Source organism: Fringilla coelebs (genome assembly GCF_963513975.1).
Source record: "Fringilla coelebs genome assembly, chromosome: Z".
Classification (NCBI taxonomy): Eukaryota; Metazoa; Chordata; class Aves; order Passeriformes; family Fringillidae; genus Fringilla; species Fringilla coelebs.
The window spans coordinates 65549558-65564027 of NC_140031.1; the positions used below are offsets into that span (position 1 = coordinate 65549558).

The following is a 14470-nucleotide window of genomic DNA, read 5'->3' on the forward strand; positions in this document are numbered from 1 at the left end:
GTTCAAGTCTTCCCTTTGGCAGACTGGTTGGTTGCATTGAAACTGCTCTTCATCTGTAACTTGACATCTGCTCTAGACATCTATTACTTTAATGTTTCATTCTGCTCAATCATAGAATTCAAATTCCTCCTCTCTGTATTCCTTTGGAAGAGTTTTCTTCTTGCTGTTCTACATCCTTCTTGTCTTCATGAATAGCAAGTCTAAATGCAAGCAGAGTTGCTTCACTTTTGAATTGTTTACATATTGAAGGTATTTTCAAATGACCACTGTCCTTGGCCAATTTTATAATATTAGTCCTCCTAACAAGTAGAAGACAAGCCTGAGGTAAGACTCACAGTTCAGTGATCTATCCTGAACACTAAGATGGTCACTGATGGCTTTGTCTGTATCATTCTTCAGTTAGCCTCTGCTTTAATGCACAGCTGCACAACCCACCACAGCTTTCTTAATTTCCTTGTTGTATTTTGCCTAATGAGAATATACTGTCTCCTGAGATGTGCTTCTGATATAGGGGTTGGTGTTTCCACAGATGATGACAACACCTAGACTTTTTGGAAGAAAAGTACTTTTCTAGGTCAACATACTGAAAGGAGCCAGGAATTGGGGAAAGTCCTTTTGAAAAGAATTGTCCAATTGCTATGAGAAGCATATATTGTGTCTTAGGTGGTTATTCTAAACCTGGAGAATGACAGCAGAGAAGGGGAAGAGTTCCACACAAAGTATTAGGAAGAATATCTTACCTTTGTCCTTGAAAATAAGATGCTTTATGTATGGAATTCAAACTAGTTTAGTCAGTGTGAAGGCAAGTAATGAACAAAATGTAAATTAATAAAGGTGTTTTGTACTGGTATTCACTGAGAAATTCTCTTTGTCCATAGGGGATGACTCTGCATAAAAAAGCAGCAGAAGACAGACTGGCTAGTACAGGCTCAGGACAGTCCTTCCTGGCTAGACAAAGGCAAGCCACGAGCACAAGGAGATCTTACCCTGGTCATGTCCAGCCAGCAACAGCAAGGTAGAGAAGCCTTGCCCTTAGAAAGAAAACTGCCCCGTGATCCAGGCGACTTCTATTGCAAGTGACAACATTCAAGGAAAATAAACCAGCATCCTTTCTCTTTCGCCCTTGTTACTGCTATTATTTTACCATTCAGGAAAGGGTTATATTATGCTTTCTCATTGCTCTGTTATGCCCCTTGCTAATATTTTTTGGAGTTCATTTCTCTCTGTGTTTTCTGAATGTGCCAAAATTTTGAAAACATCTAGAGGAGTGCTGTATAATAACAGTCTTATTTGTATGAAGCCTGGTCTCTTACAAAAAACTCATGTGGACCATATGACAATGTGGATTTCTTATCACAGTTGGTACTTTTGTGCCTGTAAGGGTTATTATGCTTTATAAGACTGGTTTTGTTCAAAGGGAATTTGCTTTTTATTTCATCTCTCCTATCCTGTTGCTTCAGAAAAATGCTCAAATCTCATTACAGACTTGCAAAGTTGGCTTATAATATTATTGTGAAATATATTTCATACTAAAAATTCACCAATGCAAAAAGAAAGATTGGGGATTTTTAAAATCTTCTAAGTTTAAAGTTTGCTCTTATTCTTGGCATTTATTGAAGTAGGATGATCTTTTTCCAGGTTTTTCTTAATCAACTGGTGTTACCTCTTTTGCTGGTAGAGATGAGTATTTTCAAATGGTTTATTCCACTCTTCTTTGTCAAGCATATGCTTAGATACATATTCTAAAAAGGTGGAGAAGTACTTAGGATGTGCTAATCTGCTACTCTATCATCCATTTAAAAAGGACATTTGTTTTAAAATTTTATGATTATGGATGAACACTATGTAATGGATCAAGGCCCCAGTTAATATTGTTAATGTACTCCAGTTGTCATCCCCTACTAAAATACTTGCTTTTAATATATTGATTCAGGGTATAATTGTATCAGTTGCCTTACTAATGGTACCAGTGCCTTCAGGTGAGTTTATTGCTGACTTTGTTGGAAACTGGCTGTGATTTGTTGTACTGCCTTTTTAGTGCATAGCTGATTAATTGTTGTAACACCTTCATGTTGATCAATGGATGGAGGCTTCTCCTATTTAGGTTCTGTTCCTACAAAGTTGTGCTTTTTTTTCCTGACCAATTCTATGCATTCCCTATCATTTTTGTCAAAGAGTTGATGGACATAGAGAACCTAAGTATTGGCTGGCTAAAAGTTTCATATTTATACATGCTGATGTGATTCAGTTTTAAATTTAGAGACTGGTTTTAAATTTAGGTTTTTATTTAGAGACTGTTTGGACTCTAATGCACAGGCAGTCAGTTTATAAACATATTCTTTCACCTGATTTTAATGTCCTTCTAAGTGGAGGCGTTTCTTTTTGCATAAATCCCTTTAGAGAAAAGATACTAGCATTTATGAGTCATCTGAATGTCTGTTTTAGTTTGAACTTGGGTAGAATGAGCAATAGATAATTAAAACAAGCACACCTAGATTAAAAGGTAATGAACAGGTGAATGACATTTTTAGGTACTATTGTTTTATCCTCAAGTGCATCATCTGTTTTAATCTGAGCTAAGAAATGCATTCAGTATGTGTCTGAAAAATATTTTCAGTTCCAGTTACACCCCCATGCACCCTACCCAGAAAACAGATGCTGAATTCTACATATAGTTTTGTATTTTATTCCTCACATTTAGGATAAAATGGTTTTCTAAAAATTTTCTGTACTTATGCAGTATATAACTGGTATGGGCTTGCAAAAATGAGATGAGACATGGCAAGTTTCTTGTGTGCAGAAAGATAATGCAAAGGAAGTTTTGGATAATTTCTGTAGCTCAGTGAGGTGATATGCTCAATCTCCTGTCTCTTACTGAGATACAAAATGCTCTGTATACAAAATACATTCTGTACTCATCTAGATGATTACAGTTGATGTGCGATAGCGTTTACTTATTTTATTGTGCAATCAATTTTAATAACTTGAAGAACTTAACTACATGCTGTATGTGAACAGGAGCAAGACCACTCCTCTAAGGGAATTTGGTGCTCCTGTTTGAGCTTACAGCATTTTATATCACCCAGAGCAAGAACCTAAGAATACCTAAAGCTCTATTTTAATTTTAATCTAGCTAATTTTTCTGTTACAAAACTGCCAAGGGCTATTTGTGAAAGAATGGGATGGAACCTTAATGGAAGTTTTATCTCTCAATTTTGTCTAATAATCTAATTACTTATTGCTGTTAGTTAGGTGCAGGTCCAAAAGAACTTGAACACAATCAGCACACTAGAATAAAAGTAATTGCTTTTATCATTATTATGTTAATATTTGTTTTACTGTTTTGCCTCCAAAGTTTGATGACAGGCTAATACCACTGAGAGTTAGTAGATGAACAGATGCTGGTTAGAAGCCTCGTCTTAGGCTTTTACTTTCCAGTCTCTCATAGCTTCTTTTGCTTCTTGGTGGTTGTTGGCTTTTCTCCTCTTTGTGATTCTGTCTTTCCTTTTCCCTTGAAGATAAGGCACTGAAGTGTTTTCTGTAGTTCTCTTCAAAAATAGATAGCATCATTATATAGCATCAAAGACCAACACAAAACTCATATTGCATCTGTGCTTTATTGTTGTCCGTGGTAATTGTTAGGCAAGTGAACAATCATTTTGTCTTTGAGAATTTACAAATGTGCAGAAATTCTGGTATTTCCCAGAATTTGTGCTGAATATGAGACCCTAAAATTGTACTGCGCTCTTTAAGAAATAGACTCAGTTACTGTCTGGTTCTAGTAAGTAATTTGTTATGTCTTCTATTAGTAATTAAGAGGAGTTCAATACTTTTTTTCTTCAGTGCTCTACTTCTTTAATTTGCTGCATACATCCATTCTTAGTCTTTGTGTGTGGATGAATGCAAGTGGTGAACATCATTAAACCTTCTCTTTCACAAGAACAGCTTCTTTATTCAAAGGGTTCAGCTTCATTATTTTGCTTCTTGTTATGTATCTTTGTAATCAGTGTGTATTAAGAAAAAGAAGGAGCTCAGACTGTGACTCCAGGGAATAAATACATATATAGGGGAGCTGCCAGTGTATGTTCCCTATTTGTCTTACCTTGAGTAATTCAAGAATATAAGTAAAAGCCCCAGCCTATGGAGCAGAATTCTCTCAGTACATTAGATAGTTCTGAGAAGTTTTTAGGAATACTTTTTTCCCCTGAGGAAAGAAAGACTGTTTACATCAAAATTGTAGTGGTAATTACTAAGCCAGTGCTGTATTCTGTCCTAACACACCACAGAAAAAAGATCCCACAACTGAGCTTAAAGAGAAAAGGTTCTCCAGATCAGAGGTAAAACAGCTGAGGAGTTCATGAGAGTACTTCTCTGGGCACTGTGCTGAGGGATCTGCCCAGGATAATCTTTCTTACAGATTTTAATTCATGACAATAAAAGATAGCAGATAAATGGGTTTTTTTAGGATAAATATTTTCATTGTTAAGAGCTGAAGCTTAGTTCCTGACCTAAAAGGATGATGGGGTCAGATGTACAGTCCAGTTCATGTACTTCTGTGGAGAGTTGAGTTTTTAGCATATCCAGTCAGACATTACAGAAGAAAAAATATTCAAGTTCCCTCTTTTCTTGATAGCAACACATAACCACTTGGATCATAACGTGTATTTTCTAAATGCTGTCAAAACTGAAGTAATTTAATTTAAAGGTTAATTATTAATTAATAATTATTTAGTTTAAAGGTGTTCCAATCCACAGTGCAAAGGCATCTCCCCTGGAAGAGAAATTCCAAAGAAGTGTAGCCAGATGCTACACTCCTCTCCTGACTTCAGCCACATTCTTTTGTCTTTCATAAGTACCCATAAGTATTATTAAGTACCCAGTAGTTCGTTTCCAAGCAACTTACTGGGAAAAAATTCTATAAGTAAAAGAAAAAAAGAAAGAAACCCAACCCCCCAAAAAAGGTAAACACACATCTGGAAAATACAACTTTGCTTATACAAAATGAAATAAATGTATAATGGCTACAAGATGCCTTTCATTTTATTTGGAAATAATCAAATGGCATTCTTGTCTTGTTCAAGTGTCACTCGTGTTAGCAGTAATGCTTCTTCAAGTTTTTTGTGGCTCTCTGTTCTGTAAGGGGCACTGTCATTTTTATATGTGTATGCAAGAATTAACCTAAAGCATTAATATTCCTATTAATGCTTTATTATGATCTCAAATAGTAAGTGGTATGTGTAAGCTGTCAAGAAAATTTAAGGTTTTTTGCAATTTTAAAGTCCTTGGTATTTTGACTTGTGCAAATAGCTTTTGCTTTTCCTGTGTTCTCTAGTATATGAGACTCTAGACTTAACAGCTTCCTGAATGATTTTGAGTGGGTTTAATTTTCTCGATGTGTTGACATCTTCTGTGATTTGGTAGTTGAAGATATTTTAATGTCACCACTTGATTTTCTTCTTCTTAATGATTTGAAGGGAGACTACCCTGAGTGTGGCTAATTTTCCTTTTTCTTATGAAGCAAAACAGTATTTCAATTTTACTTATTGTATAGAGATTTTTTTATTCTTGCCCAACATATTGACTTTTTGCAAGGATTGATGAGGGAGGTATTTTTGCACTCAGTCAGCTATGCAATACTGACTTCTGTTGGGGTTTTTTGCACATGTGTTTTAGGTAGAATGTGGACTTTGTGTTTTGCAGTAAGATTGTACTGATAAACTCTCCTAAACAAATTTAGCAGGCATTTTCCTCACCTAGCATAGCATAAATAAATAGCTGAAAAGATCTATCAAGATATACTTCCAAGTGGTGAGGATTTTTGGAGCAAATGTTGTATTCCAGGTAAGATACTAGCCATGCCTCCAGTTTGTCACTCTTAAGGAATCAAGAACATATCCTGGTATGGCTGATTGGATTGCCTTACTCTTGTGGTCCTGCTTCCCTCTGGAAGTCCAGAAAAGTAGCAGAAGTTTGTCAGTGGTCCTGCAGCTTATGACTAACAATAAGGTGTGATTTCTTTGGTCTGAAAGTGGAGGAGGCAGATGCAAGCCACTAGTCAGTACAAAAATCAGAAGAGCATTCTTTAGGCATTTTGCATTTGGTTTTCAATTCAAAACGAATGAAGAAGAACCTGAGCTTATTGAGCTAGGAAAAAGATTTTTATCTTTTTAATTCAATTTTAATTTTAATTGAGTAACATTAGAGGTTTTACCCATATATGAGGTAGAAGCTGTCATTATCAGCCAACACAACCTCAGACTTCTTGCATCTGGTACAATGAAACCCTGTAAAGTTTTACTCTGCTACCAGCTCCATTGAACTATTTGGAGACACTGAGGACTTAGCTAGTTTCATCTTATGTTTTCCTTTGATTTTTTTTTTTTTAATTCATTAAGATACTGGGATATAAAGTCCACTCTTAAAATGCATCAGCTCATTGAATTAGGCAAAGAGTGAATGTTGATTGGAGGGCTCTAGGAAACTTGACAAATTGTACCATCCCATGGGCACTGAGACAGTACCTGACTGTAGCCAAGACTTAGCTTCCCCAGCAAATTGTCCAGGGAAGGTGGTAGTCAGTGGATCAGTAGGAGCTTGTGCTGGCTGCTGTAATTGAAATCCTCATCTGCTGGAGGATGTTATTGCTGTGAGCTTCACTGTGATCCAGATTCTATCTTCACCTTTGGGCCTTGCCAAGATAGTGCAGCACTACCCTGAAGCATATTTCTGCATTAGTTGGCTCTGGTGGCAAAGCAGAGTTTGCTCTGCTGCTGTTTGCTGTGCATGCAAAGTTGTTTGGAAAATTGCATATCCTTCAGTCTCCTTTGCATATGGTGTCATTTCCAGACTGAAAACAGATTCCATTTGTCAGACGAAAATTTCTTGCGGCTGTCTTGCCGCTATGGGTCTCAGAGACTGATCCATACAACATGAAAAATACTGCTAGTAGAGGGAAATACAGGTCAGTTGGGCAGCCTTTGCTTTCTGGTGCTGACTTTATTAATTGCTTTGCATTAGAGAGATCCTTCGCAATCAGATGAGGTGATTTCAGGAAGAAGAAGGTGGTTGTTTTAATTGTTAAAAAAGCAGACATTTGTCAGCACTGTGAAGAACTGCTAACTACTGCAGCATGGCACACATTTGAAAAACTACAAAACAAAGTATTTCCACTTGGTGTAGATTACAGTATAGAGGTATAGAGTAGTTTATTCTGGAAATGGAAATTGAATCCCTAATGATTATACATAACTTGAAAAGAGCTAACATAAAGTCCAGTTGTTACTGTTAGCATGCTCATGTTGTTAACCTGATCATGAAAGTAGATGGAATTTTAAGAGAAAATCCCCAGTGGCGTAGTATTTATGGAGTTACAAAATAGTTGTAATGAGACCATCAGGCTTTTGATTTGGATTTGAATGTAAAATCAGCTGTATAATTTAAAATATTATAAAGCAGAGGTTATTGTTCACAGCCACAAAAGGTTAGTAAGCTGGAGAGTAAACTTATTTCCTGGAGGCATCAGTGGTTTTGAGAGCAATTTTAAAGCTTTTGTTTAACAGTATCAGTAAAGTCTCAGAATAATTATAAGTATTACATTATGAGGCCACAATTTTTTAAATTTATAATCTGCTTTGTATTCTCTTTGTCACTCTCTAAGATGCTGCAGATGCAGTGACAGGTTATGCTCAGTGAATTTACCCTCATATCCTGCATTTCTGTTTTCTTCTATGTTTTGCTACCTCAACAGGTGGCTTTAAAATAGAGAAATTGGTAGACAACTACTTTTAGAACATGGTAAGAATTTCTAGCCAGGAAAGGGCACTAACAGATGAATTTTTACATCCTTGAAAGTTAATACAGTGTCCTGAGTTTACAAGACCTCTCAAAAGTACTATTGACTCAAAGAGAAGCCTGGAGTGTCACTTCTGTGTATGTGCAACATACTCTTGGAGGACACTTGAAGTGCTACTAAATAGTAAGTTTGAGCTAAACAATAGCCAGATGAGACTAAAGGAGTAGATTATATTCATTTATACAGAATAGAATAGGTACATGCTTATGTAGCTTGAACTTCTTATTTTTTATAGAACAACTACAGTGATCTTCATATTAATCCTGAACTGTGTAACTTTATGCACCAAGCAGTGCCAAGCAAGTTTAAAAGACAATGATTGCTCAAAATACACACCCTCAAGGTCTTTGAATGTGTTGAATGTGTTAAATTTTTTTATTCCATTTGATATGTGTCTCTGTGTTTCTATTTGTTTTTCTATTATGGTTAGTATTCTGAGTGGCTGAATGAGAAGGAAAAAAAAAGAGGGATACACAAGTTACAGGACTTGTAGCATAAATACTCTTTTCTGTCTATTTAACCTGGATTACCTGTCCCATCACAAGACGCATTCTTAGAATCATTTTTGACCAGTGCAATGCAGGGGAGAAGGAAGTGGGGAAACAGACTCTAAATTCAGTTTGGTGAAGCCAATTTGCTCTTTGCAATATGAAAACAAAAATGCCCATTTAGTGCTGTGCCAGTGCTATCTAGGGACATCTGTGTTACCTGGGACATCCAGTTACACTGGAATGTACACAGGAAGAAGGGTGCATCAGTGAGGATGGACTACTGTGCCAGCCTCTCAGATTCTCTTCCAAACTTAGATTCTCTTCCTTGGCATTGTGGGGTGCTCTCTTGACTGCTTGGTCTGACTCAGCTTTAACAAGAACATGTATCGTTTTCTGGCAATTCAAACCTGTACTTGCATGCAAGGGATAGAACCTGCTGGTGCAGTGGGGCAGTGAAGCTGAGCCTCATGCACAGGATGAGCTCTGATGAAATTTAAATGCCGTCAGTGGTGCTCAGAGCTCCAGAGTTGATGTGACTCTTATTGTATTTTGGCCTGTAAACACACGCAGAAATGGGTGGGCACCTTTCACTTTATCTTGCTTTAACAGTTGTACTCACAGACAGCAGGAATGCCTGATACTTGCTCATTGCTGTGTAAACTTACTTTCCATAGCTTTATTAGTTGAGAATGGTGCCCTGAAGAATTTTACTCAGAAGTCTGTAAAGTTTATTTACAGCTAAACTTAGATATTGACCAGGGCTGTTTTGTTGCTTTTCCAATTATTGGCCTGTAACCTTCCTGTTAATTTGAACAGTCGCTTAGCAAAGGTATTTTCCCCATGAATTTGCACAGCTCTTAAGTAGAGGTGGCCTTACTAAACTGCTTTTAAAAAGACCTGTTCTGTTCTCTGTTTTGTTTTTTTGGTTTTTTTGTTTGGTTTTTTTTTCAACCGTAATATGTTTACTGCTTTTTAACTTTCTTCTTTATTCTTTTATTTGCAGTGATGTGGTTGCATGACCTGCAGCATTATTATAACAGGGACTGTTCAGTGCATGACTTGCTTTTCTGTCCAGACTACATAACCAAAACTTAACCCGTTCTACACTTAAGACTCATGGCCATCTGATTTCAAAGGGGGATCTACTTGCAGAGAAGCTTACCATCCTGGGGAGTGGCTTTCCCATTTCCCGCTTCACTTACTCTTTCTCTTCACAAAAAGTCTCCTATGAGGCTAGAAGAGAGGAAATCCTGTTTTCACAACTCAACAGGAGGCGTTCTGCAGAGTGACAGACCAGTGTCAGCTCTCCATCTTCCGCCTGTCCACTTTATTTAATTCTGATTAACAGTATTAACCCACAGACTTCCTGCAACATTTTCATATACCGAACTATAAAAATCTAGTCTTAACAAGTTCCTAAAAAAGGCCTTTTGGTTACTGTTAAAAATTTCAAAGCACCCGCACCCTTAAAGGATCCACTTTGAATCTTTAAACAGATAAAGTAAAGCGAAGGAGGTGTTTTACCAGGAGAAATGACTAATGAATTGCTGCTTGGCGATCCCATCTTCCTTAGAAAACCAAGCAAGTTTCATCTGATAATCTCCGAGCCAGGCAAACTACCGGGTGGTATTTTGTTCACAGGCACTGCCTGCTTCCTTAATATGTATATACACAGTAGTTTGTGGCTGTTGTATTTTTCTCTCTACATTTGAGCTGTGTTGTTGGTTTCTTTCGGAAACTTTTTTTTCCAATCTGTATACAATTGTTAAAACAATCTGAGGAAAGACCATGAATGGAGATAAGTATGAAAGTCATCTACACTTTCAGTATTATGCAGACTGTCTTTGCCAGTTTCTAATTTGGATCGTTTATCTTTCACTTGTACTGTTTTTTTCCTTTCTTTTTTTCTTTCTCTTGTCACAGTCTTAGCTATTTAATTTCCAATTGCACTAGCTTGGCTGTTTCTTTGTATTTTGAAGTTTAGGTATAAGATTTGCCATATGTAGACAGTGTAACTCAAAATGCTTTGTACTGCCTTTATTAATTTAAAAAGCTGCTTATTTAATATTCCTAAATATCTGCACATTTGTACTACTGTATCTTTGTTTTGTATTGGACATCCAGTACTGGCAAGATTCAGAAGACAAGGGAGTGCTGTAGTGTTGTAAGTTAAGAGGTTTATTGTATAGGAGTTAGTGCATAACAAACAGGGAAAGGGGCTTTCAAGCCATAGGATTTGCTGGAAAAACTGAAAAGTCTGAATGCTGCATACTGTAAGAGGTTTGATTTAAATCCAGTTAAAGAGAAACCCCATTCTTGCTCACCTGGATCTTAATCCTGGCAGAAATATTGAACTGTGCTGCCTCCAGGAATAGTTTTACTTATTTGGGCAGTAGAAGAACCTCCAGCCCTGTTTGCCGTGGGAGCACCCGCACGCTGAAGAAGCGTTGTGTGCACTTGTCTCTGCAGTCTCTTCTGGTCACACACACAGTGCCTGCCTCGTCCCTGGCCCGTCCGGTGGGCTTTGACAGAGCCACACCTTGGGCGCAGAGACGCTGCTTGTGTCCAGTCCTCAGGGATGCTGATCCCACAGTGTCCGTGGCCTTGTGCAGAATGACACGGAGAAGGGACAGACGTGTGCCCCACCAGGGCATGGTGGTCTGTGCTGCCTGGCAAAGAGATGGGCAGTAGGAATGGACTCCAAGCAGGCCGGGCAGCAGAGTGAAGGATAAAACTGGGATCCCAGTGAGGGGGTGGTGTTTTCCCTTCTGGATACTGTATCAGGTACTGTGGCTACCCGGTGCTCTGGCTGACAGCTGTCCGTAAAGGCTTCAGATGGGGATATATGACTTTCCTGGTCCACCAGGGCCAGGGACAGTGAAGTCTTACGTGGCCTACAGCCAGGATCTGGAGTTTGGTGATAATGAGTCAAGTACTCATGCAGCAGAGGCAGCAGCATTTCATCAGACTGAGTCCAGCAGAGAGCTGAAGGATTTGTGTCTTTCCAGGTCCTAGCCATTGATCCCTTGTTATGTGTCAGGGCAAGCGTTACTAGTAAAACTTCTTTTAGTTGGGTGTTAAAGGCATGGTATGTTTTTCATTTGCTAGTGCTGCTTCGGCTGGGACCACACCCTGCCCCAAGCCAGGCTGGGTGCAGGATCCCTAAAATCAGGGCACTGTGCTGGGCAGGAGGGGATTGCTTTTTTTGTGCACCTGCCTCCACAGCTGTCCCAAAGTGATGCCGAGCAGTACCTCATTTCTCCAAGTGGTCTGTGCAGATTAGAGACTAAGTATCAGTTGTTCTTGAGCCTTGATGACATTTATATGTAAGTGTGTTTAGCTTGACAAAAGTTGTTTGAGTTTACTAATGCAACAGAGAGATGCCAGGTGGAGCCAGTCAAGGAGCTGGCTACTTTAACTAGATTAGCCTGGCATCTCTGTCATGAAGTGGTTGTGAGCTCTCAACTCAGAGCTGATCTCCAGCATGTCTCTGATATACTAACTTCATTCGTGCTGCATAGAAAACTCTCATACCTTCTTAATAGCAGCTTGTTTGACAGTCCTGAATTAAATGTTGATCAATTATCAAAGTAATAACTGTTTGTGAAGTTGCCAGTGATATATTTTCTGTAAAAGAATGAATTCTTAGAGTGTCAAAACATTAATTTCCCATTTCAGTTCATCTAAAAATTGTGTAACTACCAGATTGTTATGGTAGCAATATTAATATACATACCTGTATATAGACAAAAAAAACCTCATTAATGATAATTGGAATCAAAAAGTTTAATATTTTTTCCCAGTCAAATACACTAATGCTTCCAAGGTGATAGAAGAGTGTACAGTTGTTAAACAAGTTGTAAATAAACGCTTATATAAAATGTAAATGCTTGTTTCTCCTTTATTTGGCACTTGGTTGTGAACTGCATTTCCTGAGGCTCTGCAAAGGAGAGTGCATCAGAAAGCACAGCATCCTCACTGCTGCTGGGACACATCTCGTCTGGCTGTCTGAGGTGTGTGCTTCTGGTGGTTTGCTTCTCCAAGGGTCAAGGCTAGGTGACAGAAGTAAGAAAATTTTCCCTTGCCAATGGAAGATTCACAACAGATACCACCAAAGGTGGGGAACGGAGACACTGCTAATGTGGACAGGAACAACTGTCCTGTCATCCTGCACTGTTGGACAGCTCTGGCATCTGGGGCAGAAGGCCTGGGTCAGTCTCAGACCAAATGCTGATCTTTGTGAAAGAGAAGACAACAGCCCGCAAGAGATACTGAGCCCATGAGTATAGTATGTGCTGCTGGGGTTAAGAATGATGTGCTGAGACCCTGGCACGGCCTTTCAGGGGCTGCTCTGTAAAAGGAACAGGACCAGAAAGGGGAGGATGCCCTGGCCGCAGCATTGCCAGCCTGATGGTGTCTGGAGAGCTTGTGAGGGCTGAGGGCTGGCTGGGGTGAAGTGTTTGCTGTCTGGGAAGGGCAGGAGAGCCCCAGAGGTGGTGGCCAGCTCCCTCCTGCACCACAGGCAGTGAATGGTGGAAGCAGGAAAGCTGACACAGCCTCACTTCGAGCTGCTTGTGATTCACTGTAGTCTTGGCCTTCCTCAGTCCCACCTGTCATTCCTCATCTTTGGCATGACTAGTGTTTTCTGCCTCTGAAGCATCAGATCATCATTCCCGATGTCCCTATCATTTCCCTCACTCCTAACCTAACTTTTGCTATGTATCTTTTTCCTTTTCCAGCTCTCCCACCCTTGCAGTGTGCATTGGCATCCCTTGTTCTGGCCTCCATGCCCTGCTCTCTGTTCTGCTCCCTGACAACTTCAAGGCCATGATTTATGCTCCACATGGTATGGGAGGAATTGTGCCCCTGGCTGCTTCACGCTGCCCCTCCACAGGTGCTGGCCCAGGAGGGAGGATGCAGCTCTGCAGGTTCTCTTCCATGGTAGCTCTCCTCCACATCCCACAGCTGCAGGGCCCTACTTTTACCCACAAGGATATATGCGTTGCATTAGATGTTGCAGGAGGTGACAGCCAGTGCTGAGTTGAAGTGTGGTGGAAGCACACTCCAGAAACTGCACAGTTCCCCCCTACGCTCCCCTTTTCTACTCTTTTTGTTTCTCATTTTCCTTCTGATTTTGTCCACAAATAATTTTTGACCACCTATATACTCTGCACATTAAGTATAATAAACACTGCAAGTAAGTCCATGTGCACAGTGCCTGTCTCAAGACCCTTTCCTCTTCCCTAGGAACTAAAACAACTAAACAACCTCAAAACAGCAAAGTACCCATGTGGCAAAACAAGCTGACTGGAAGTGAAGGTCAGCTATGCCAGGGAAAAGAAGATTAAGTGATGTAACTGGAAAACCTTCACACACTGTACACTGTACAAATACACACACCACTCCCTGGTTTAGGTCTAAGAGCCTGGGAGGCAGTGGAGCCTCTCTGCCTGTTGGTAGCAGGAAATGGCCTTTAGACCCTCACAACAGACAAGTGTCTCAAAGCTGCAGCTGTGCACACATCTGGATGTTTGGTTTCTGCCCCAAACTATAAACCATAAACTTAACAGGAACACAACTCTGTGCCAAGATGGAAACCCAATCTGAGCAAAGGGCAGAGGATGGAAACTTCCCCAACCCCCAAAAAGCATTTTCAATGTTTATCACACTACCCATGTGCAAGAACCTTTCTTTGTCTTTTACAAAAACATTTAAAAGGTTCCAAAAAACCAACCCAGACCTCTTAGTAATGCAGATCACAAATTACAGACAGAAGTTACAGGCCGATATTCTGAAAACCTTTCCAGGAACTTCAACTCCACTGTTCCACCGTTTTCCCTACCACTTTAACATACAAAAATACTGGAATGGCTGTATGCCTGACTGCCCCACCCCCAAGAGCGGCTCTCTGGCAGCCCTCAGCAGAACGGAACCTGGCAGTCTCCGCGCTGACCGCGCAGGAAAGGACAGGGCAGGCTCGGGAGAACCATCAGTGATAGCAGGATACCAACCCCCCTCCAGGGGATTGCCGCCTGCCAGGACAGCGCAGCACACACAGCACAAACCGAACAGCACACACAGCACAGCAGCTTGTACCCGCCTGTGGTGGGCACATCCTCCCCCTGCA

General features: G+C 39.8%; 1 protein-coding gene across 4 annotated transcripts in view; it reads left to right on the top strand.

The window, feature by feature from the left end:
- The window catches only part of HOOK3 (hook microtubule tethering protein 3), an 87348-nt gene extending 75140 nt beyond the window's left edge, over positions 1–12208 (top strand). For all 4 annotated transcript variants that reach the window (XM_084225759.1, XM_084225760.1, XM_084225761.1 and 1 more), the window contains one exon: positions 879–12208. In XM_084225759.1, coding sequence (XP_084081885.1) covers positions 879–1019 — 141 coding nt within the window. In that variant the 3' untranslated portion in view covers positions 1020–12208. The remainder of the gene's footprint in view (positions 1–878) is intronic.
- Positions 12209–14470: the final 2262 nt, after the last annotated feature.